This window comes from Danio aesculapii, chromosome 16 (assembly GCF_903798145.1).
Source record: "Danio aesculapii chromosome 16, fDanAes4.1, whole genome shotgun sequence".
Lineage (NCBI taxonomy): Eukaryota > Metazoa > Chordata > Actinopteri > Cypriniformes > Danionidae > Danio > Danio aesculapii.
Window position 1 is genome coordinate 54,202,162 of NC_079450.1, and position 23,069 is coordinate 54,225,230.

General features: G+C 37.4%; 1 protein-coding gene across 1 annotated transcript in view; it reads right to left on the reverse strand.

The window, feature by feature from the left end:
* Positions 1-17: 17 nt before the first annotated feature.
* The window catches only part of LOC130243680 (LIM domain-containing protein 1), a 31,779-nt gene continuing 8,727 nt past the window's right edge, over positions 18-23,069 (reverse strand). The window contains 2 exon segments of the mRNA XM_056475954.1: positions 18-1,215; positions 16,408-16,509. Of these exon segments, the coding sequence (XP_056331929.1) occupies positions 1,103-1,215; positions 16,408-16,509 (215 nt within the window). The 3' untranslated portion in view covers positions 18-1,102.

Genomic DNA, 23,069 nt, shown 5'->3' on the forward strand with positions numbered 1-23,069 from the left:
AGTCCCAGCTGCGCCAGTTGGCATTTCTGTGTGGAGTTTGCATGTTCTCCCCATGTTGGCATGAGTTTCCTCCGGGTGCTCTGGTTTCCCCAACAATCAAAACACATGCGCTATAGGGGAATTGAATGAACTAAATTGGCCAAAGTGTATGACTGTGTGTGTGAATGAGAGTGTATGGGTGTTTCCCAGTACTGGGTTGTGCTATAAGGGCATCGTCTGCGTAAAACATATGCTGGAATTGTTGGCGGTTCATTCTGTTGTGGTGACCCCTGATAAATAAGGCACTAAGTCAAAGGAAAATGAATGAATGACTATTTAAACATGTTTGGGTGTTGCTGCACATCCCTATGTGTAATAAGCAACGTGTGCACGCATTGAGGACATTACTATAGGCACATATCACTAACGTGCTCTTCAAACTTTACAAAAAAAAACTACACCATTGACTTTAGACCAACATTTAGTTGGTCAATGGCAGACTTTTTCAGTTGATTTCTAAAAAATAGCAACGCGCCAACAACGTGCACCTCCTTTTCAGACCAGCACACCCATGGGCGCACAAATGGGCTCAAATGCAGATCTTTCTGAGTGAAATGCTGTGCAGAAAACTCCAAAACTCACCCAGAATGACCAGACCGAGAAACTTATTGAGGATTTCAAGTCATTTCTGCTAAACGTGGATCTATATAGTGAATCATATTCTGCCCTGGGATTAATATAGTTAATAGTTTGTCACTCATGCATTTTCTGTCTTTATATTTTTGTAAATAAATCATGTCACAGTGTGAGATGTCCTGTTGTTCATCTGAGGTTTTATCCTACACATTTTAAAATCTGCCAAGGACCATCTAGTTTTTTTTAATCATGTCCTGAAATGGAAATCCAATCAATTCAATAGGGTGTACAAACTTTTTCACACGACTGTATATCTCAGAAGCACACTGCTAGATCCCACTGGTCTACTTTTAAACGTTTGCCAAGTTGAACTCATGAACAGGTTCATGTTTTGAAACCTGAATCCTCATAATGTTTTACAGACGTCCTTTAGATAAGATGACACACTCCTCTGACATAACTATGACAAACGGCTCGAAGACATTTCTCAGATATGAAAAAGCCATAAAAAGATGAGGGGAGCACACCATACCAGGAAGTCCTCTTCACAAAACACTTTCCCACAGACGAAGTAAAAAGCTTTTCCTCTGAGCTTTCGACCTGCACAGAAAAAAGACAGAGATTTTACAGATCAGCAACATTACAGGACACTGATAAGTGGTAGAAATACAGTTAAACTCATTATTTTAATGGTCAGAACGTTTATTTTTAGATGTCTAAATGTACATTTTTATTTAAGGTTCAGTTATTTTAGTGAGCTCAATAAATGAAAATGATATTTGATTTACAGTAAAACATATTTTTTCATGTTTGTGGTTTGTTAAACATAACTCTGGGTAATTGAATGCATCTAAAACATTACTTTACCATCTTTAAATTACATAACCTTACATATTTTCAGCTTAATTATAATCATGCAAGATTGCGCTTGTAAACATACACTGGTATACTGTGTGCAGAATTATTAGCAGTTGTGTTTTTGAGGATTAATTTTTATTACTGAATAACTACAGTGCTCCTGTTCAATCCAAAATGTTCAAAAACCTCATATTTAGATAAGGAGATGTATGGCTTTTTGAGGAGAACATCTGTATGTGTGCAGAATTATTATACAGCTAAACGAATCTCACTTCATTTTCATCTATTCAAGTGTGAATAACAAGGTAAAACACACTTAAACATTTCTGATTAAACAAAATAATAACTTCTTGCAGTCAGCAACACTACTGGTCAAACGTCTGAAATCATTAAGATTATTGTTTCTGAAAAAAGTCTCGCCTCTGCACGGCAGCATTTAACACAATAATACAGAGATACCGGGAAAAATAAATCGTTTAATTTCCCTTCTTTTAGCTTCTTCTTGACTTAAGAAAGAAAGAAAAGAACGGGTTTTGATAAGTGAGGGGAGTAAATGCTGACCATTTCTGTGGTGGAAATGAGAACAGGAGAGTTCACTTCCAGAATAAAGATGTCCTGCTTATACTTATTCACCAACTTCTCACACAGTACAACTCTTCATCTTTCTTCTTTCTTTCTTTCTTCTTTCTTTCTTTTCTTTCTTTCTTTCTTTCTTTCTTTCTTTCTCCCTTTCTTCTAGTTTTTCTTCTCCTTCTTTCTTCTTTCTTTCTTAGTTTTGTCTTTCTCTCTTTTCTTTCTTTCTTTAGTTTTGTCTTCTCTCTTTTTCTTTCTTTCTTTCTTCTTTCTTTCTTCTTTAGTTTGTCTTCTCTCTTTCTTCTTTCTTCTTTCTTTCTTCTTTCTTTCTTTCTTTCTTCTTTCTTCTTTAGTTTGTCTCTCTTTTTTCTTTTCTTTCTTCTTTCTTTCTTTTCTTTCTTTAGTTTTGTCTTTCTCTCTTTTTCTTTCTTTCTTTCTTTCTTTCTTTAGTTTTGTCTTTCTCTCTTTTTCTTTCTTTCTTTCTTTCTTTCTTTCTTTCTTTCTTTCTTTCTTTAGTTTTGTCTTTCTCTCTTTTTCTTTCTTTATTCCTTTCTTTAGTTTTGTCTTTCTCTCTTCTCTCTTTTTCTTTCTTTCTTTCTTTCTTTCTTTCTTTCTTTCTTTCTTTCTTTCTTTCTTTCTTTAGTTTTGTCTTTCTCTCTTTTTCTTTCTTTCTTTTATTTTTTCTTTCTTTCTTTTCTTTCTTTCTTTCTTTCTTTCTTTAGTTTGTCTTTCTCTCTTTTTCTTTCTTTCTTTCTTCCTTCCTTTTTTTCTCTCTTCCTTCAGCTTTGGAACTACTTGAGGGTGAGCAGTTTTATTTTTGGCTGAACTGTCCCGTTAACTCACCGGCAAAAACCCAATCATATAAGTAATGTTGTTATATAATACCTAGCAATGTTAGAACTGAATGTCATACCTTTACAATGATAAAAATAAATCAGTAGCTAAACTGAGCACATGCAGGAATCCTTTTACTGAATCCACACACACTAAATAAACGCATTGAGAAAGTGTCAGCACTCAGACACATGTGGAGCTCAGAAACTCTCTGCACTTTTCCAGCTTCCAGTCCCAATCTGAACAGTTTTTGGCTTTATACCTCAGCAGACAGACAGACAAACCCTCCCCATTCAGACAGACCCCCGTCCCACAGGAAAGAGGAACATTCCACGCATTTTCAGCAGAGGGGGGTTCAGGCTGATGTTGTTAACCCTCATGAACTGAACTTAATGCGAGCCTTCATGATACTGCCATCCAAACAGTGGCACACAGTCAACCCAAACAAAGCGCTCTCTGAGATCATAGAGTCTACACCAGCGTTTACTTTAATGCTGAAACCATTACAGAGATTTCAAATAGTCACAGCGGCATGCTTTAATTTCAGCCAAAATATCTTAGACACGTACACTACCATTCAAAAGTCTGGCCTCAGTTAAGGCCAGTTCACACAGGAAAATATATTAGCATGCACACAGACACATGTTAATGATCTGTTTATTTTTACATTCTGCTTTTAATTGCGGATTATTAACATCCATGTATTTTTTTACTCACTATTTCCCATGGTGTATAACCAATTGTTTCCAGGATAGTCATTATCTTTGAATAATATTTTACAAGAGTGCTTAACATCATCAGTGTGCTTCTCCACAGTGTCGTCCATATCTTTTAATGTGTGTGTGATCTCTTTAACTTTCAATACATTCTGACTGGCTGTCAGTGTTTTATCGTTGAAATGCATTTTGTCTTTTATTATAATAGGTTTCAAGAGTTACCACTTAGATATGCTTGGCGTATAAAGCAGGTTTGGCATGCTGTCCCGGGAGAGAACCCTGAGCTCGGAGATATTTGAGCCCAGGGCTCCCGCCCGGTCTATGAGCATATCAGGAGATCCGAGATCAGGTAGGTCTCGAGAGCTCCACTTTAGAAAAGGGAGGAAAAGGAGGAGAAGGGGTGGAAGGGGGGATTCTTCCAAACGAAGATAGAGCAGTAGGGAGAAATTGATCCATTTATAGTAAACTAGGATCACTCTGATTGGATTATTACTGATTACAGATGTGCGGCCAGATGTGCTCAATCATATCACGTGCTCCTCTCGAAATTAGTTTATGAAACTTCACTTATTTACTGTCACTACGATTCCGTTTTATGCATTAAAAATCGTGAATGATAGTGAACATAATAATTATAACTAGACAAAAAGCATTGTCAATTTGGTAGTATGTGAAAAAAGTGAAGTTTCTAAGTGCAAAGCTCACAAACAGATGTTAATCCCAGGGAATGCTGGGAGATGTGGACACACAGGACTGAGTTTATCTTTCTCCAGGGAGATGATTTTCACATGCAAACTCAATAAGGGGATTCTCAAATCTATAATAACAACAAGAGCTCTGCAAGTTAACATTGTAGTACAATCTCCGATTAGATCCATTATTACTGAACAGTTTATCTGGATTTTCTTTGGAAGGAGGGCAGCTGATGAAAGAGAGCTCTTAGGAGGAATGTGATAGCAGATTCATGACTGCTCTCTGTGAATGGATCACCAGCAAAATACTGAAGGATTTCTAAGATGCAATTCATTCTGAATGCAGCGTGTCTTCAAAAAGACAACGAGGATGATGATGATGGACAGATAACTTCCTCACATAAGCACACCAGGATAATAAACGGCCATTTTATGAAAGAAATATAATCAGAATCAGTTTTATTGCCAAATGTGCTTCACACACATAAGGATTTTGTTTTGGCTACAGAAGCTTCCAGTGTACATAAAGTGACAAGAGACCAACACAAAATTAATAAATATGAAAAATAAAAAAGACGATAAACATTAAACAGATGTGGTTAGTCAAAAAATCTGAATGTTGAATTGTGTGTACAGATTGTTATAAATATACAGGTTATAAGGTGCTGTGTACAAATGCGAATGGAAAAGGTATTGCATTGAATATTGATATAGGTGCTGTGTACAAGTGCGTATGAGGAAGTATTGCACATATTTATTCCTTGGATTTACTCAATTTTTTTACGTTAAGTGGTTGTAAACTATTTATTTGGGCTGAATTTAAACAAACAAATTAAGTTGAACATTATTAATTTTAAATTGTTTGTTTAAACTCAACACAAATAAATTGTTTGCAACAGTTTTTTCAGTGATAGGGGAATATTTAACTGTTCATAAGGTAGACAGCCTGAGGAAAGAAACTTTTCCTGTGTCTGGCTGTTTTTGTGCTTGGTGCTCAGAAGCGCCGACCAGACGGTAACAGTTGGAACAGGTAGTGTGCTGGGTGTGAGGAGTCCAGAGTGATTTTGCGAGACCTTTTACACACTCAGGAAGACTACAGTTCTTGAAGTGTAGGAAGGGTTGTGCCAGTGATTCGTTCAGCAGATTTAGATCATTTTCTTCCACAAAGAGCTCTGTCTTGATGGGTAAAATATCATTACATCAAAATAAATTGACAAAAGTGAGTTAATATGATCTAATATTCATTAAAATTAAACAAACTTAAACCAAATCTAAAACTGCATTACACAGCTGCTGTTTTGATGCTTGAAAACACCTTTTACCTCATGCATTTCTCCAGATGTTAGACTAAAATTCAATCAGCTGTCCAGTTTATATCATTTAATTCAGTCATTCATTTTTATTTAATTTGGCACATAAAGGGCTGTGCGCTTTACGCAAATAACCCTTCAAGAACATCATATGAGAAATAGTGAGCATGACCAAAGGTTTAAGCTAAAAATAGTTGTAAAATGTTCCTTGTGACCCGTTCCTGTCTGCTGCATTCTGTTCAGCCGTCTGCTACAAATCTGTATGCTTTTCATTCATTTTAACAGCACATAACATGACATTTTGAACAGAACCTGGTGTCTTTTGTCCATATTATTAAAGTCAGAGATGTTCAATATTCTTTAATCATATCTTCTCTTATCTTCTGCAGAAAAAAAGTCAAACAGGAATGGATTTTTGATGAATTATACCTTTAAAACCAACAGTACATAACAAGGTCTAGGTCTTTTAAAGTTGCCATGAAATCCAAATTTACTCTTCTTAATTTGCATATGTATATAGTTGTACTTGTTATAAACAATGTATCTGTGCACTTCATTGTTTTACAAAAATTAATTTGCCGTCACAAACTTATTAGTTCCCTTATGAGCTGCCCTCATTAGCTCCACCCTAAATGACTGATAGCCCCACCCTAAATGACTGAGCTATCAGTATATTAGGGCATGGCTATCCATCCTTTAGGGCGGGGCTATCAGTCATTTAGGGTGGAGCTAAAAGTCATTTAGGGTGGAGCTAACAGTATATTAGGGCATCAGTCTTTAAGGGTAGGGCTATCAGTCATTTAGGGTGGAGCTAACAGTCATTTAGGGTGGAGCTAACAGTATATTAGGCCATGGCTATCAGTCTTAGGGCTATCAGTGTCTCGTTTGTGCTCTGAATTCATCTAATCGTCAATCTTTCTTAATTTTGCTAGCAATGCTCATCTTTCAACAACCCAACCGGTTCCCAAAGAACAAAATCATGCACCGATCTACGTTTTTTTCCTAATTTCAAGACTGTTTCAATTGGGTGTAGTTCACAATAGCGAAAAAAAAAATGTAACTTGCATTTCATGGTGACTTTAAGATTTGCTTGTCAGTTTCATTGCTTAGTTTTTAGTTATTATTATTATAATTATTGTTATTATTATTATTATTATTATTATCTAAGTCCCTGACATCATTTTGAGGCCACTGAGTCTATAAATAAGTTGAGGATACAGGACACCTAGCCTCCATAGCATTCAATTTCAGCAGAAAACCCTCTGTACTGCATTAAATGTCAGGGAATCCCTGGTGGGTCTGATAGTAAGAGCATTTGGACTGGGTCACGAACAAAGCTGCCCTGCTAACAGCTCCAGAACAATCAGCTCTCTGTGCCTTCACACAAACCAGCAGCCAAACACGGCGGCTTCACAAGCGACCGCAAAACAAGCTAAATTGAGTTCAAGAAGGCAAATCTTGAGATAAAGAATAGGGGAGCGGTAAAAGCTCAGTCTGTTGAATGAGTCAAGTCACTGTTGGGTTTCTCTGTTTAGTAAAGAATAATCAGATGCACACAGCTAGGAATTTAACAAAGATCCTCTAATACTGGAATGACCAGAATTATATAACTATTAGAATGGCCATCTCCACCATTCACTTAAAACTGTACAGAGTTCAATTTGTCATGCATTATCAGGTGGAAAGACTACTGAAAAATCATACAGTATAAGTACCATAACTTACCCCAAAATGTAGTGCAAGTAAATGAATCTGTTATAAATATTACTCAAAGTATGAGTAAAACATAGCCCTTTCAAAAGCACTCAAGAGTAGTGAGTAGTGTGTATTACACTGTGAGCTGATGCGTTTACATGCAATTTGTGCATGTGTGTATGTGTAAACGAAACATTCTGTAGTGCATCTAGTGGTTGTTGGAGGCCACAGTAGTCATCTTCTCTACAGTGACATGTAGTCTAAACAGTCTCTCTGTCATTGCTTGTTGTGAGTTCGTGTCTTCTGGGTCTTGAGGTTGTTCTGTATGATGCGATTTGATTGGACGGGAATCACAAGACTGACTATTCTACTTTAGCCAATCACCATAGAACAAGTGACTGCAGGCTGAAGAAAAGAGTGGAGTAAATGTACCGATACAGCACCAATAATGTGTTCAAGTGAAAAAAGCACACATTTTTAATACTAGTAAAGTACAATTGCTAAGAAAACCTACTATTTGAGTATTTGTATGTTGTTGTTTCACAGCACTGCGCATTATTTATATTTAAAGCTTTCATTGAGATTCAAGAATTAAGATTTGAGTAGCTCTCATCATGTTTATGAAGTCATTACTCTAAACACCGCGTATGAGTTACCAGGTTGTCCTTGTAGGTGTGTGCCTTTGTTCGGTAAGCGGGAGAGCAGTGAAAAATCCGTCTGTGAAAGTCTGAAACACTAATTGTCTAAAGTAAAGTTATGTTATGGACAGCACAGTTTGTAAACAACGTCTAGCTGCACAACGAATAGAAAACAATGCAAAAATGGGGCCCGGCTTGTTTCTTTTAATAGCACGTTTATTAGCAATTACGGAGTGAAAATTGTATCAAAGTAAACCCTACACTGTAAAAAATATCATTAAATTAGCATTTTTATGTGATTTAGTATTTTGTGATTCATGTTTTTATTTTTTCCCCATTTATGCCCTTCCAGCTGCAACCCACCTCTGGGAAACATCCACACACACTCATTCACACACATACACTACGGACAAATTAGCCTACGCAATTCTCCTGTACCGCATGTCTTTGGGCTGTGGGGGAAACTGGAGCACCAGGAGGAAACCCACGCAAACGCAGGGAGAACAAGCAAACTCCACACAGAAACGCCAACTGACCCAGCCGAGGCTCGAACCAGCAACCTTCTTGCTGTGAGTCGACAGCACTACCTACTGCGCCACTGCGTTAAACTGTAGAGTTGAATTTTCAACATCAAAAGTGGACAGAGCAGAGATCCCATAATGCGATTCACAACCGTAAATAAACAGTTGTGAATAAAAAAATACAGAAACCGTAATTAACAGGTGTTTTTTTACAGTGTACACAAGGCATTGGACGATAACCGTTTCCAAGGTATACCGTGGTTTGGAAAAGTCAAGGTTTTAAAACGGCAATTTTTTTTTGCTATACCGTTACTTATTTACGCATACCGTTTTTTATTTAGGTTTTTTTTTTTTTTTTTTTTTTTTTGGGGACAACAGTATCTCTAGCAGAAAAGATATCAAATATGCCGTTTTATATGGTAAAGAAATCTGTGTTTTTTTTAAACTAATAAAGACAGCAGAAGTCAATAATTCATTTTAATTATCTAGCCTGACATGTTTACTGCTCCAAAATATTATTATTTTTTTGATTTTTTTTATTGATTTTTAATTTTCAAATGAGAAACAACAACAATACAAACCCACAGACCCACACCAACCCAACAGCAGGATAGCGCTCACTTTAGCCAAAAATAAACAAATATGCAATTGTACATGTAGGTTTAAATACAAATACAAGGAAATAATAATAACAATAAATGATAATAAAAAAAATTAATAATACTAATAATAATAAAATAAATAAATTTAACAAACATATTCAACCCAGGCTCATTCTGAAAACGTAGTCCCGAGGACGTTTCTGGAGACTGTTAAATAAGTCCCGGGAGGTACGTATTTTGCAGTTTTTGGTTTCGCGAATCCGCTAGAGGCCGCTATGTGCGCCTTTTTGGCTTCTCAGACGTCTCCCGCGAGTGCCGTTCGCGCCCACGCTATTCTCGCGTGAACCCACCAGAGGCCGCTGTCGAACGAACGTCTGTCTGTCCGACTGGCTGAATGATCGACTAAACAATCGGCCGGCCGACCCACCCTCCTCCTTCCCCGAACCCAACCGATTTTACCAATCGACCCGCCCCGCCCTAAACCCAACCAACGATTTACAAAAACCGTCCGGAAAAAGAAAAGCCCTCGTCCCATTGTTTTTTTTTACCATGTTTTTGGATTTTACCACACTCTCACCCTGTTATGAACCTCTTCGCTTTATTTCTTGGATTCTGTTTTAGTCTTACCTGATTTCTGGAACCGCTCTTCCCCCGGTTGTCATGGTCAGCTCATCTCTTGCGTCTCGAGTCCGCCGACGCACAGGACGAGCTAACCGGACAAACTGGTTGCAGCGGGAAAGCCCTCCACACGAAGGTAAGCGATCAGCCGGCGAGCGCTAAAGGAACGGCGTCATACCACCCCGCAGCGTTCGCTTAAAAAACGAAATGCAGCCATACGTACCTCCGGCTACATAATTCGCGGTCTCCAGAAATGTCCTCGGGACTACGTTTTCAAAATGAGCCTGGGTTGAACATATTACCATACATACCATATGTACTGCAAAATCTAATTATTTAAGATTTCCCACATAATCAATAAAAGGTTGCCACACCTTAAAAAACTTCCCTTCCGACCCTCTTAATGAAAACCTGCTTTTTTCTAAATAAAGACATGACATAGTTTCTCTAATCCACTGAGCATGAGTAGGAGGACGAGAATCCTTCCATTTTAGCAAAATAGCCCTACGTGTCGAAAAGCGATGATCTTACACTTTGACAGAGGTAGCTGTATTTCCAAAATATTTTAAACGTTTCTCAAAATAAATTATATTGTGTTCAAAGAAGAAAAGAAGTTTGAGTTTTTTACCCAGACATTTAAAAAGAATATATTTTAGAGCAGTAATCACAATACTGTGAAACCGTGATATTTTATCCAAGCTTATCATATCGTCAGAATCTCATACCGGCCCATGTTTAGTGTACGCCAAACTTAAATTCAGAAACTTTTCATCAAACTAAAATGTTTGTTTTTTGTTGCTTAGATAACTCTGAGGTCCATAAAGTGTGTCCAAAAAGGAGACAGAACTGAAAGATTCTGCTCTTGGTCTTTTGAGATTTTAAGTATTATAGGGGCTTTGCGATGTTTTGCTTCTCACTTTCCCATATATGGCCCATTGGTGTAGTTTATGCAGCTATTTCTAAATCTCTCGGCTCTGATCGGCTCTGATCCAAACACAGCAAGAGTTCTTCTAGAGGATACGACTGCCGGAGATCAGTTTGAGTGTGGACGTTTTACAAGATTGATCCTGAACTGAAACCCCAGCATAAAACCAATGCTAATTTGGAACAAATTATTGAAAGCAGTTGAGAGAGACATGTTAAAACTAAGAAAACTAGGACACTGTAGTTTGAGCTTGTTAATCGTCTGAACTTTTGACTAACAGAAGACGCTTACAGTGTAAAATAAATCATTTGCACACTGTCTGCTTCCACATGTTCACATTACCACCACTTAATATCCTGTTTAGTTTTGTTTTAGTTTAGTTTTGTTTGTTTGTTTGTTAAAACTGTAAAGGGTTTACATTAGTTTGTGTATAACCTGCTTTCCCAAAAATAAAACACCGTGCTTTTGCAAACGAAAGACAAACTATATTTTCCTCTCCATTCACAGAGATAGGCTACTACCAGCGCAAGGTGAGTATTACATTATTACATATGAGTTCAGCATTGTAATTTCATGATTTAATAGTTAACGACCGGTCAAAAATATAACGGTACACAAAAAAATGTGCGCCATTATTTCTGTGAAATAGTCCATAATATCCTCTCACATGCTTTTTTATAGGAGGAACATTTTCATATGTTGTTTCACCAACCAGATGCATTTAAACCTGCCCAGACCACCTCCTGAGGTGGTATGAGTGATGGAATTTTTATCCATCTCAAATGTGTTTTGGTGGGCATTTACACCTGCTTATTCAGGTATCTGATCAGAAAAAAATGCATGAAGTGTCCATGTGTAATGTAAACAGATCATTAGAAGCACATCCCAGATTTCTGTATTTGCTAAGATCTCCATCAGCACAATTTTGCTCTTCTGTTCACTATTGTTAAGCAAAATAATCTGTTTATGAGTGTGAATAGATGCTTTCCAGCATGTGAGCAAAACTTATATATTGAATACGCTGAAGCAGCCTTATACGGTGAATACGGTGTGTTTTCCACAGTCCAAAGCACTCCAAATATAAAATATCTGAGAGATTTTTTTTCACCCAACCCCCCCTCGTTTGACTGGACAAATGCGCGGGTTGCCAGATTGATGACACAAACAATGTATGTGTGTGAATGAGAGTGTGTGGATGTTTCCCAGAAATGGGTTGCAGCTGGAAGGGCATCCGCTGCGTAAAACATGTGCTGGATAAGTTGGTGGTTCATTCCGCTGTGGTGACCCCGGATTAATAAAGGGACTAAGCCGAAAAGAAAATGAATAAAAATGAATATATAGACCTCCTCTCACTCAGTCATATTTCCATCAAGCAAGTTTCTTGTGTCAGCACAATGATTGGTTGGCGACATCAGTGACCAGAGCGAGAGGTGGCAGTAACGCATCAAAACGTTTGTTGTCGACCACCGTAAAACAGGAAGAAGAAGAAATCGTCATTCTCGCCATCATATGGATTTACGTTCATCAGCTAGACACGGGTTTCACAGCTACATGAATGTCAGTGCCGTCACTTATTAATCCAAGATCGGTAAATGTAGCTAATAAAATAGCGGCTACTGTAAATCTTTTTGATTTATAAAGTAGCGACGCTACGATATCCTAAGAATGTAGTTAAGCTAGTAGTGTCACTACTTGTAGCGACACTACTGCCCAACACTGTTAATAAGATAAAAGGCTGGTTGTGGAAGCCTAATGCTTTCAGCGGCAGAGAGGATTAACGTAACTGCTAGACGTGGTGCTGCGCAATCAAACCGGAAAACCACTCAAAAGCATCAGAATAGCATCGCTTTAATAAATGGTCTTAGCAGAAGGCATCATGCATATCAAGCCCAATGATTGATTTGCGACGTCACCGACCAGAGCGAGAGGTGGCAGTAACGCACCAAAAAATTTGTTGTCGACCATCGTAAAACAAGAAGAAGCAGAAATCGTCATTATCGCCATCAAATGGATTCATCTTCATCGGCTAGACACGGGTTTCACAGCTCCGTGAATGTTGGTGGTCACTTATTAATCTGCAATTGGTAAATGTAGCTTGCGTGGACGCTACAGCGCTACTTGACTACTGAAAAGCTATTGGATTTATAAAGTAGCGATGCTACCGCCACGCTACTGAGAAATGTAGTTAAGCGTGTAGCGTCGCAACACTGCATTCTAGATAGTACGAATGTGAGTAGTGTGAATGTAATTCAGACGTTCTACATTTGTCATTATTATGTGATCTACCTGCGTCAGTTGCATCGCTTTACATTCATGAATAGGATATCGTAGCGTCCATCGGATGCACACTTCAGAATCTCACTGGAAGTAGTAGATTTTCCGCGTACTTCATGCATTGAATTATAGAAATTCGGACATACGACTCGGCTCGCATACTGTTTTTAAAGTACTGTATATTATGTAAGTATGCAATTACAGAGCACTCGCAATGCTTCGGCCAAGCATTTGTGTCTTCATCTGACCAAACAGATCAAACACCTGTTTCTCTCGTTCCCTCTCTGGCTCCAGCTGACAAAACACATCAGACATTCCTCTATCTGCTCATCCCAGCGTCCGTCCACCTTCCCAGCATTCCTCTCCAGCGCAAGTATAAGCTGTGCATTCTCACTATCTTTAGTCTGGTAATCCGTGTAAACAGGTGGAGGTACACGCAGAGGCGTTTACTGCCCTCATAACACCACTCTGGACACACACGGAGAACAAAAGAGAGCGACGCCGTGGGGCAGTCATGCAGAGGAGAAGCTCAGGAATGCTCATTTTCCTTCAAATAGCTCCCATTCCCAGGGGCCCGAGTGGAGCTAAATAAAGTGTGAGGAAACGAGACTGGATGAATGCATGGAATGAGGTTTATCTGGGCTTCAGCGCAGCGCCTGAGCTCTGTTTAGTTTACTTCACTCGAACCCGACTCTGTTTCCTGTCAGCTTATATGCTCTGAACACTCATACACACACACTGATACACAAACACACACATATTTATGGCAGAACCGCAAGCTAAAAACACACATCTGCTCCTTAATGCACAGACCTACTACCTCCTGAAGACTGAAATATGAGAAACATTGATAAGTAATTCCAGCATAATCTGAAACAATGAATGTAGTTTAATAGCAACACTGATGGGAACTATAATAATGCTCTGGTGTATCTCTGCCAGTGTCTGGGAGATTACTTTGGAAATGTAATAGATTACAGATTACAAATGACCCTATATAAAATGTAATAAGCAGTGTACCTTTTCAATTACTTTATAAAAGTAAAGTAACTGATTACATCTGATTACTTTTTGATTCCTTTTAAGTTTCTAATGGATATTTTCAGCTAAATAATTTTCAGCATATTTACCGAGCAGGTGTGACCTTACAGTAGCTCTGTTTACTGAATTTCAAAATCTCTCATCACTTGAATTCATTCATTCATTCATTCATTCATTCATTCATTTTCTTTTCAGATTAGTTCCTTTATTAATCTGGGGTCGCCACAGTGGAATGAACCGCCAACTTATCCAGCGCATGTTTTTACGCAGCTGATGCCCTTCTAGCCGCAACCCATCTCTGAGAAACATCCATACACTTGAATTAAGATTATATTCATTTATTGAATTCATTCGTTTACTGTTCTTACAAAATCCAAATTTGAGTTAGTTGTGCTGGGTGATTTTGTGGCATTTGCAATAAAAAAATACACCCATGCTATATTTACAATTTTTATTTTTAAATCAAACCAACTTAAATCCAAGTCAATCAGATCTTAGTGATCAATAAAACTGTCAGTGAGGCAGAATTGCTGAGTTTAGTTATTTACTGTAATAATATGCTGTACCAAACAGAAACTACTTATGATATATATAACAGCAAAAACTACAAATCCAATAAAACCAGGTGCAACACATTTAAAATACTATAGTGATTTATAGTAAAGGGAAATATTAAGGACTAAGCATTATATTGTGTATATATTTACAACTCTTCATCAATAAATTACACTACATAATGTAGTATCATTAGTAACTATCATGAACTAATAGTAATTACCATAGTATACGTTAGCCTTTACTACAGTAAACTATATATATATATATATATAGACCTGGCGACGCAGTGGCGCAGTAGGTAGTGCTGTCACCTCACAGCAAGAAGGTTGCTGGTTCGAGCCTCGGCTGGGTCAGTTGGCGTTTCTGTGTGGAGTTCGCGTTCGCATGGGTTTCCTCTGGGTGCTCCGGTTTCCCCCACAGTCCAAAGACTGGTGAATTGGGAAGGCTAAATTGTCCGTGGTGTATGAGTGTGAATGAGTGTGTGTGGATGTTTCCCAGTGATGGGTTGCAACTGGAAGAGCATCCACTGCGTAAAACATGTGCTGGATAAGTTGGTGGTTCATTCCGCTGTGGCGACCCCGGATTAATAAAGGGACTAAGCCGAAAAGAAAATGAATGAATGAATATATAGACCTCCTCTCACTCAGTCATATTTCCATCAAGCAAGTTTCTTGTGTCAGCACAATGATTGATTTGCGACGTCACCGACCAGAGCGAGAGGTGGCAGTAACGCATCAAAACGTTTGTTGTCGACCACCGTAAAACAGAAAGAAGAAATCGTCATTCTCGCCATCATATGGATTTACGTTCATCAGCTAGACACGGGTTTCACAGCTACGTGAATGTCAGTGCCGTCACTTATTAATCCGCGATCGGTAAATGTAGCTAATGAAATAGCGGCTACTGAAAAGCTTTTTGATTTATAAAGTAGCGACGCTACCGCCACGCTACTGAGAAATGTAGTTAAGCTAGTAGTGTCACTACTTGTAGCGACGCTACTGCCCAACACTGTTAATAAGATAAAAGGCTGGTTGTAGTAGCCTAATGCTTTCAGCGGCAGAGAGGATTAACGTAACTGCTAGACGTGGTGCGGCGCAATCAAACCGGAAAACCAATCAAAAGCATCAGAATAGCATCGCTTTAATAAATGGTCTTAGCAGAAGGCATCGTGCATATCAAAAACAGGCAAAGCAACAGATTAATATTATTCAACATATTTAGATGTAAGCCCACTTGTAATCTTTAATATTTTCATAAGTTACTAATTTAGCTACACATTTTTTCTCAGTAACTGTAACGAATTACTGTTACTTTTAATTAACTTTCAAAGCACCAATATGCACCAAACAAGCAATATGATGGTTGGCTTAGAGTACATTTCCATCGTTTGTCAATCAGAGACAGAGTAGTGCGGGTGTTCGCACAAGTGCACACACAGTCAGTGGCACACACCAAGCACCAGGAGTCAAAACGATGGCAAATCCAACAAGTTGAAAAGTAGCAATTGCAAACAGGAAATATAAGCAGTAGTTTTCCCTCATTGAGGTGAAAGGCCACGACGTCAAAGCAAATAAAACGTAATTTTTCTCCATCACAAACACTTATTCCTCACAGAATTAAACACAATAATATTTATGTTTATAACCACCTCCGAGGATAGTGGGAGTCGAGAGACACGGGAAATGTTATGTTGGGGGTCGTGGGCTGAAAAGTTCGGACACCCCTATTTTATTTAATAATAATGCTGAAGGTGATTTAAAAACCATTATAAAATCACTATAAAATATTTCATTGAAGTATCATTATCGGTTTCAATATCGACGATACTTGTCTTGAAATACCTGGTATTGGATCTGAAAGAAAATATTTGGTATTGCCCATCCCTAGTCACTTTGGATAAAAGCGTCTGCTAAATGCATAAAAGTACTGGTACTCACTGCATGCGCTGCAGGTGAAGCAGCTGTCGTGATAGAGGCTCCCCATGGCCTGACACGCCTGACTGGCTCCATACACCGGCTTGTTGCACTTCACACAGCTGCCTGCAGAAACAGCAACAAACCTTCAGACTCATTCGATATAACATCATCAACATAAATGAAGAAAATCTGTGAAAAGAATTAGTTGATTTACATGTCTGATTTACACCACACTGCAAGAATACTTCAAAATGAGAGAAAGACTTACTGTACACCAACAGCAAAAAGCGTGGACACCTAATTATTAATATTATTAGTAGTTATTACTATAACTATAATGATAATGGCACAGGTGAATGGCATTCTCGGAATATATCTAAACTTTCTTTTTTACAATTGATAAACAATAAAAATTACTGAAATTTATGGCTGTAACGGATCACGGTTGATCCATAATTCGTACGGATCACAACCCACGGATTCAGAACATACGTGGCTCATGGATTAACGCATTTTTTTACTGGTAGATTAATCCTAAATTTGTAACGATCGCAGAGAGATCGCCTCTCACTTCATTCAAATCACATGTATGAAAGCATTTAGGCTTTCCTGTAAAATATAATGATGACGGAAGAAGATGTTGTGGGTTATTCAGGATGTGGAGGGTTTCTAAGGTTATTAAAGGGGTTTTCTGTCACTTGTCAAGCCTGAATTAATGCATTCAGTGTAAGCTGCATGATTAATCATTAAAAGATCAGGATCTCAACACCCACGCAACGTAAATTATAAATGATGGTGATTTGCATATGTTTATTAATCCTTCGAATCGCTGCATTCAAATCTAAAAACGCAAAAATCAAGAAAGAGATTGAGTCTTTAGTCTTTTGAGCTAGTTATGAAGTTACAAGCAGTCAAATAACACAGAAGTACTGGGAGAACAGTTTATAGTTTAGATAAAACCACTGATGTTTATGGTAAAGATTAAAATCACCGTCATATGCATTTAACGAAGCTCAAAAAGGAAAGTTGAGGCAATCGACCCTAAAAATATGCCACTGAATAATTCTTTAAATTGATCATCTAGCATCTGTAAATGAGACTAAAATAAATATGGGTTGTACAAATGATAATGTCAGATTTCTACATTTAGCGTTATCAGCAACAGTAGTAGTAACAGTGAATTATTCACACTACTGAATATTTTATTATTTATTTTTATTCACCTGATTATTTCTTCATTTTATTTTTAATAAAATTATAGTTTCTAAGTTCTGTTTGTTAAAACCAAACGTGTCTTGCAGTGCTGTTTCTGTAATAAACGGAAAGCAAATTACATTGTCTCCTCCCCTTTTTGGCTGATCCAAAAAATTATCCTGACTGTGTGACTTCAGTCCGTTACACCACTACTGACAGCCAATCAAAATCCATTCACATATAATATTTTACATGGTATATATAGTCAACTGTAAACACTGTAAAAGTATTGGGAGTAACACGGCGAGATGCCTACATATTTTTACTCCAAAGACAAAAAAAAATACATAATGAAAATATCAAACAATTTTGTATAATAGTTGATCAAAAGTGCCTTTCAGAAAGGTTTAGCAGCCTTTGACTACATTTATTCTCTTTTAAAGAGAAATACTCTTTTAAAGAGAAAAAAGAGAAATAAACAATTTGTAATAATTTTAATGCTAATATTTACAGTTGAAGTCAGAATTATCAGAATTATTCGCCCCCTTTGAATTTTCTGTGTCTTTTTTAAATATTTCCCAAATGATGTTTAACAGAGCAAGGAAATTTTCACAGTATGTCTGATCATATTTTTTCTTCTGGAGAAAGTCTTATTTGTTTTATTTTGGCTATAATAAAAGCAGTTTTTAATTTTTAAAAGCCATTTTAAGGTCAATATTATTAGCCCATTTAAGCTATTTATTTTTTCGATAGTCTACAGAACAAACCATCATTTTACAATAACTTGCCTAATTACCCTAACCTGTCTAGTTAACCTAATTAATCTTTTAGATAAGATAAAATAAATCAGTTATTACAAATGAATTATTAAAACTATTATGATTAGAAATGTGTTGAAAAAAAATTTCTCCGTCAAACAGAAATTGGGGAAAAAAATAAACAGGGGGGCGAATAATTCTGACTTCAACTGTAGCTTAGATTTACATTAAACAAATACTATTTTTTATTCATTCTTATTTTTATTTATTTATTTGTTATCTGTCGTTTATTTTCAGTGTAAAATTATTTACTTTTGTTTAAATGCCCAAAACTTTTTTTCACTTATGTAATAAGTCGAAAGAGAAATGGACTATTGTTTGTTTTTATTATTATTTAGTGCTGTAATAATTGGTTGCTGTGCAATAAATAACACTTTAAAATAAGGAGTTTGTATGTGATTTTCGAAGTTAATTTTGAAATAATGAAAGCAATATTACTTCTACTTTTGTTATCATTATTAGTACTGTCCTGACTTGTCCTGTTATCTCCTCATTATAATTATTACAAGTATCTCTACCATTGTCATTATTCAGGTTGCTGTAGTTGTAGTAGTAGTCACAGTAGTAGTAGTAGTGTTTGAAGTTGTAGTTTGGGTTTTTGAAGTAGTAGTCGAAGTAGTATCTGTAGTAGTAGATGTCGTTGGTATAGTGGTATCAGAAGTAGTGGATGTGTAGTAGTAGTAGTAGTCCTTGTCGGTGTAGCAGTATCAGAAGCAGTAGACGTTGTTGATGTAGATGTTGTAGTAGCAGTCATTCCTGTAGTAGTATCAGTAGTAGATGTAGTATCAGTGGTAGTAGTCGTTGTAATAGGTTCAGTAGTAGTACACATTGTAGGAGTAGTAGTGGTTGTGGCGGTAGTAATAGTTGTAGCATTAGAAACTCTCTGTAGTAGTAGTAGTAGTTGGTGTAGTACTTGGGATTTATTTTTATTATTGTAGTGGTTGTTGTTAATGATTAATACTGTTGTCCTTTCTTGCTTGTTTACTGTCATTATTACTATTATTATATCACTAGCATTGTTGTCACTCCTTATATATGTTACTTGCTTCATTTAGTGACTGTTATTGTTCCTTTTGTATGTACTCTGACCTGTTTACCAAGTTACCTTTACATGCACACACGCGCACGCACACACACACACACGCACACACGCGCACGCACACACACACACACACACACACACACACACACACACACACACAAACAAACACACGCACGCACCTGCCGGTATTTGATTGTATTGTTTTTTGTATTTTTGTTATTGTTTCATTTTCTTTGTATTTGCATTATCTCAAATTGTGTACCTTTTGTATATTCTAATAAAATAAATATATATATAAAAAAAGAAATAATGAAAGCATAATAATTGTGATAAACATGAAATCGTGATTATTCCTCAGATAATCGTTTAACAAAATTTATAATCATTGCATGCCTTTTGTACATAAGGTTTACAAGGACTCTCCATAGGTTTACTGTATTTTATATATACTGTAAAAACCACTTATTTTCGCCTCCCCTTACCTTTAAACCCAACTTGGGGCAAATTTAGATGTCAAAGATGCCATTAAACATGACTTTTAAGCATTTTGAATTACAAGGACACAAGGCATATGATCGGTAAACCATGTTAAAATAGTCCAACTAGGTCATACCCATGTCATTTTGTGTCCTCGTAAACTACATAAAGAGAGAGTGATGGTAACGTGAGAGTTAATTAGTAAACAACCGGACCCCCGTGACCTTCACAGAACATTACATTAAGATGAGCTTAAGATAACTGTGCTGCTCAAGTGAAATCACAAGGCTGCCTGCCGGGAAGGTGAGCTGAGAACACAACGGGGTCTTTGTCCGTGTCTGTTGGTTCAGGCTGGTCTACGTGGCAGGAGCTCGGAGAACATTTAAGCAAGCAAGAGCTGAGATAACAGCATTAAACAGACAGAGGTCTCCAGCGCTTCATGGGCCCGAACAAAAGAGCCTCTGTTTCATCTGGTATTCAGCAAACATCACGCTAACTAGTTCTGCCTACTCAGCAAAGCCTGGTCCAAATGCACAGTTCAACACAAACACCGTCGGTCCCACATCTGCTCCACAAAAAGGCTTTTCATTGAAAGAGGCAACTGAAGTAAACCATTTAAACGGCATTTCGTAACGGACTGGATTCATTACAATTGGCCAATGCTATATGACGGAAAAAGGCACGTGGTAAAAATGAGATTGTAGTACAAACAACAGCGCAGTCTATTTCAGTTTGCCAAAATAGCAATGCGCCAACAATTTGCCTTAACACACCTCCTTAATAAACCGGAACACCCATGAGACCACAAAGAAGCAGAAATGGATTTGCTATTTAAACAACATGTCACAAAATGTGAAAATTAGGCTTGCACTGGTCTGAGAAATCTAAACAAATCGCGCCCAACACGTCTTGCACCTCACTTCGCCGGGAGTATGATAGGGCCCTAAATTGTACGAATGAGATCATACGAATTCATGCAAATTAGTCACTAAAACAAAACGAATTACAGTGAGATTGTGTTGCACAATCTAGATGTTTGTCAAAAAAACAAGAGGGAAATCAACTGGGCATTAATAATTAACATTGGCATTGAAAAAAAAGCACATGCACTCTAAAATCTAATGGAAGTAATATCACAGACTAGCCTTTGAAAATACCTTAAATCCCATTCACAAATAATTACCATCCAAATAGCTCTTAAAAAAAATGACAGCAGGCTCATTTTCTCATTCACCAAGCATTGAGAGCGAATTCTGGACCAAAGGACAGCCATTCAAAAGAGCAGGACGTGAACTCCAAAGCTATGGGACAGGAAGCCAAGAATCCTAGACAACAATTAAGATAAAGCCATCGAGTCGACAGGAAGATTAAGGAATCCTTCATCAAAAGAGCGCGGGGCACAAAGCATGAATGTCTACTGTTGGCATGTCTGTGTGCACAAGGCGGGACATCTCTTCCAAAACAAAATAAAGCAGCGGGGAAAAGGCCAAGCATTACCGACTGCAGACAACGGGGACGCCAACCATTTGGATGTCAGCAGAGGCAAAACCCCCATTAAAGTATCTTGTAATTTATTATCATCTTTGTCCTGCTCTGTGAAATCCAGACATTCCTTAACATCCCTGCAGCGAAGCAGCTGTCAGACGGAGATGGTAAACGCTAGCTTATTATGACATTTACTGCCAACTCAGCATCCAGAACACATAAACAGGACACAGGTGAACGCAGTAACATCTTTCAGTGGCTTTTCTTTCAGAGTAATTACAGAAATGAGCAATTCCATGCAAATGTCGACCTTGCCATGAGGCATATTTTCTATGCTTTTTGAGTTTAGAGTACTTTAAAAACACTCAAAAATGTATCTGTCAGCATTTTCAAACAATTATATTTGATTACCAAAGTCACAGAAGTGTCAATTTTACATCCGTCACATCCATAACCAAGCTTTTACCCCATACAGTACATGCAAAAATGTCAAATAAAATCAATCATGCTTGATCTATTGTGAGCGACTCTTATCATCTTAATGAACATTACTTCTGTTGAGTTGTCAGGGCTTGAAATTGCGTCCATTTTGGTCGCATATGCACCTAAATTGTATCTTTGCGACCTCAAAATATATTGGGAGCATTTGTGCGATTGCGATTTTTGCCGTGCGACTGGTTTTCACTGCAACATGTTCCCCGTATGCGCAGCTTTAAGAGATATTCACGCAGAATGCATCTTTGCACCTAAAAACATTCAAACGCAGCGTTCTGGAATAGTTTAAAACTGTTTACTGTTACCTTTTATGTGAAGCTGCTTTGACACAATCTACATTGTATAAGCGCTATACAAATAAAGGTGAATTGAATTGAATTGAATCATCATGTCAACTTTCTACAGTAAACAAATCCCACAATGCTTGCCCCGCCTTCAAGCTCTTCTGATTGGCGCACTGCTCTAGAACTGAACGTGAATGGATTGGTTAATATCAGCTGTCAATCATTCAGTCAGTGCTTTCTGTCTTCAGAGCTACAACCGAGAAAATATAAAGCGATGAAGATGAGAGAATGAAAACAACACTGATAGATATTGTTTTAGAAACCACCTAAAGTTACAAATAAAGGCACATCTGATCAGTGATACAATTTTCGAAGAGTGAATAATACTCCTAAGTCATTGACTGTAAAATCTATGTGACAGAGTTCAGTTAACAGTGTTTGCCAATGAATTTACACATTTTAAGCATGAGATGTTAGAGATATATTTGTCAGGATGATTTCAAATGCAATAAATCTCTTAATATAAAACTTGAAGTAACGGTTAACATAATTCTTGGTGAGTGCGACTAAATTTTGGCTGGTACGACTACATTTTTAAAGTTAGAAGCACCAGTGCTACCAAGCAAAAAGGTTAATTTCGAGCCCTGTTTGTGCAGTGTAATTCACTGAATTTCTACAATGTATGTCGTCTACTGTAAATATACTTTTTTGGTCGCATTCATGAAGCATGTTTATTTTTCTGATCCCATAACTCTGTGGTTAGTAGATTTGGAAAATATAAACAGATGTTTCAATATAATGTTAACATCTCTATGAGTTTATGTTTTGAGTTTTTCCTACAAATGTCTCATCCATAACACTGAAATTGCTCATCTGTCATTAACAGGC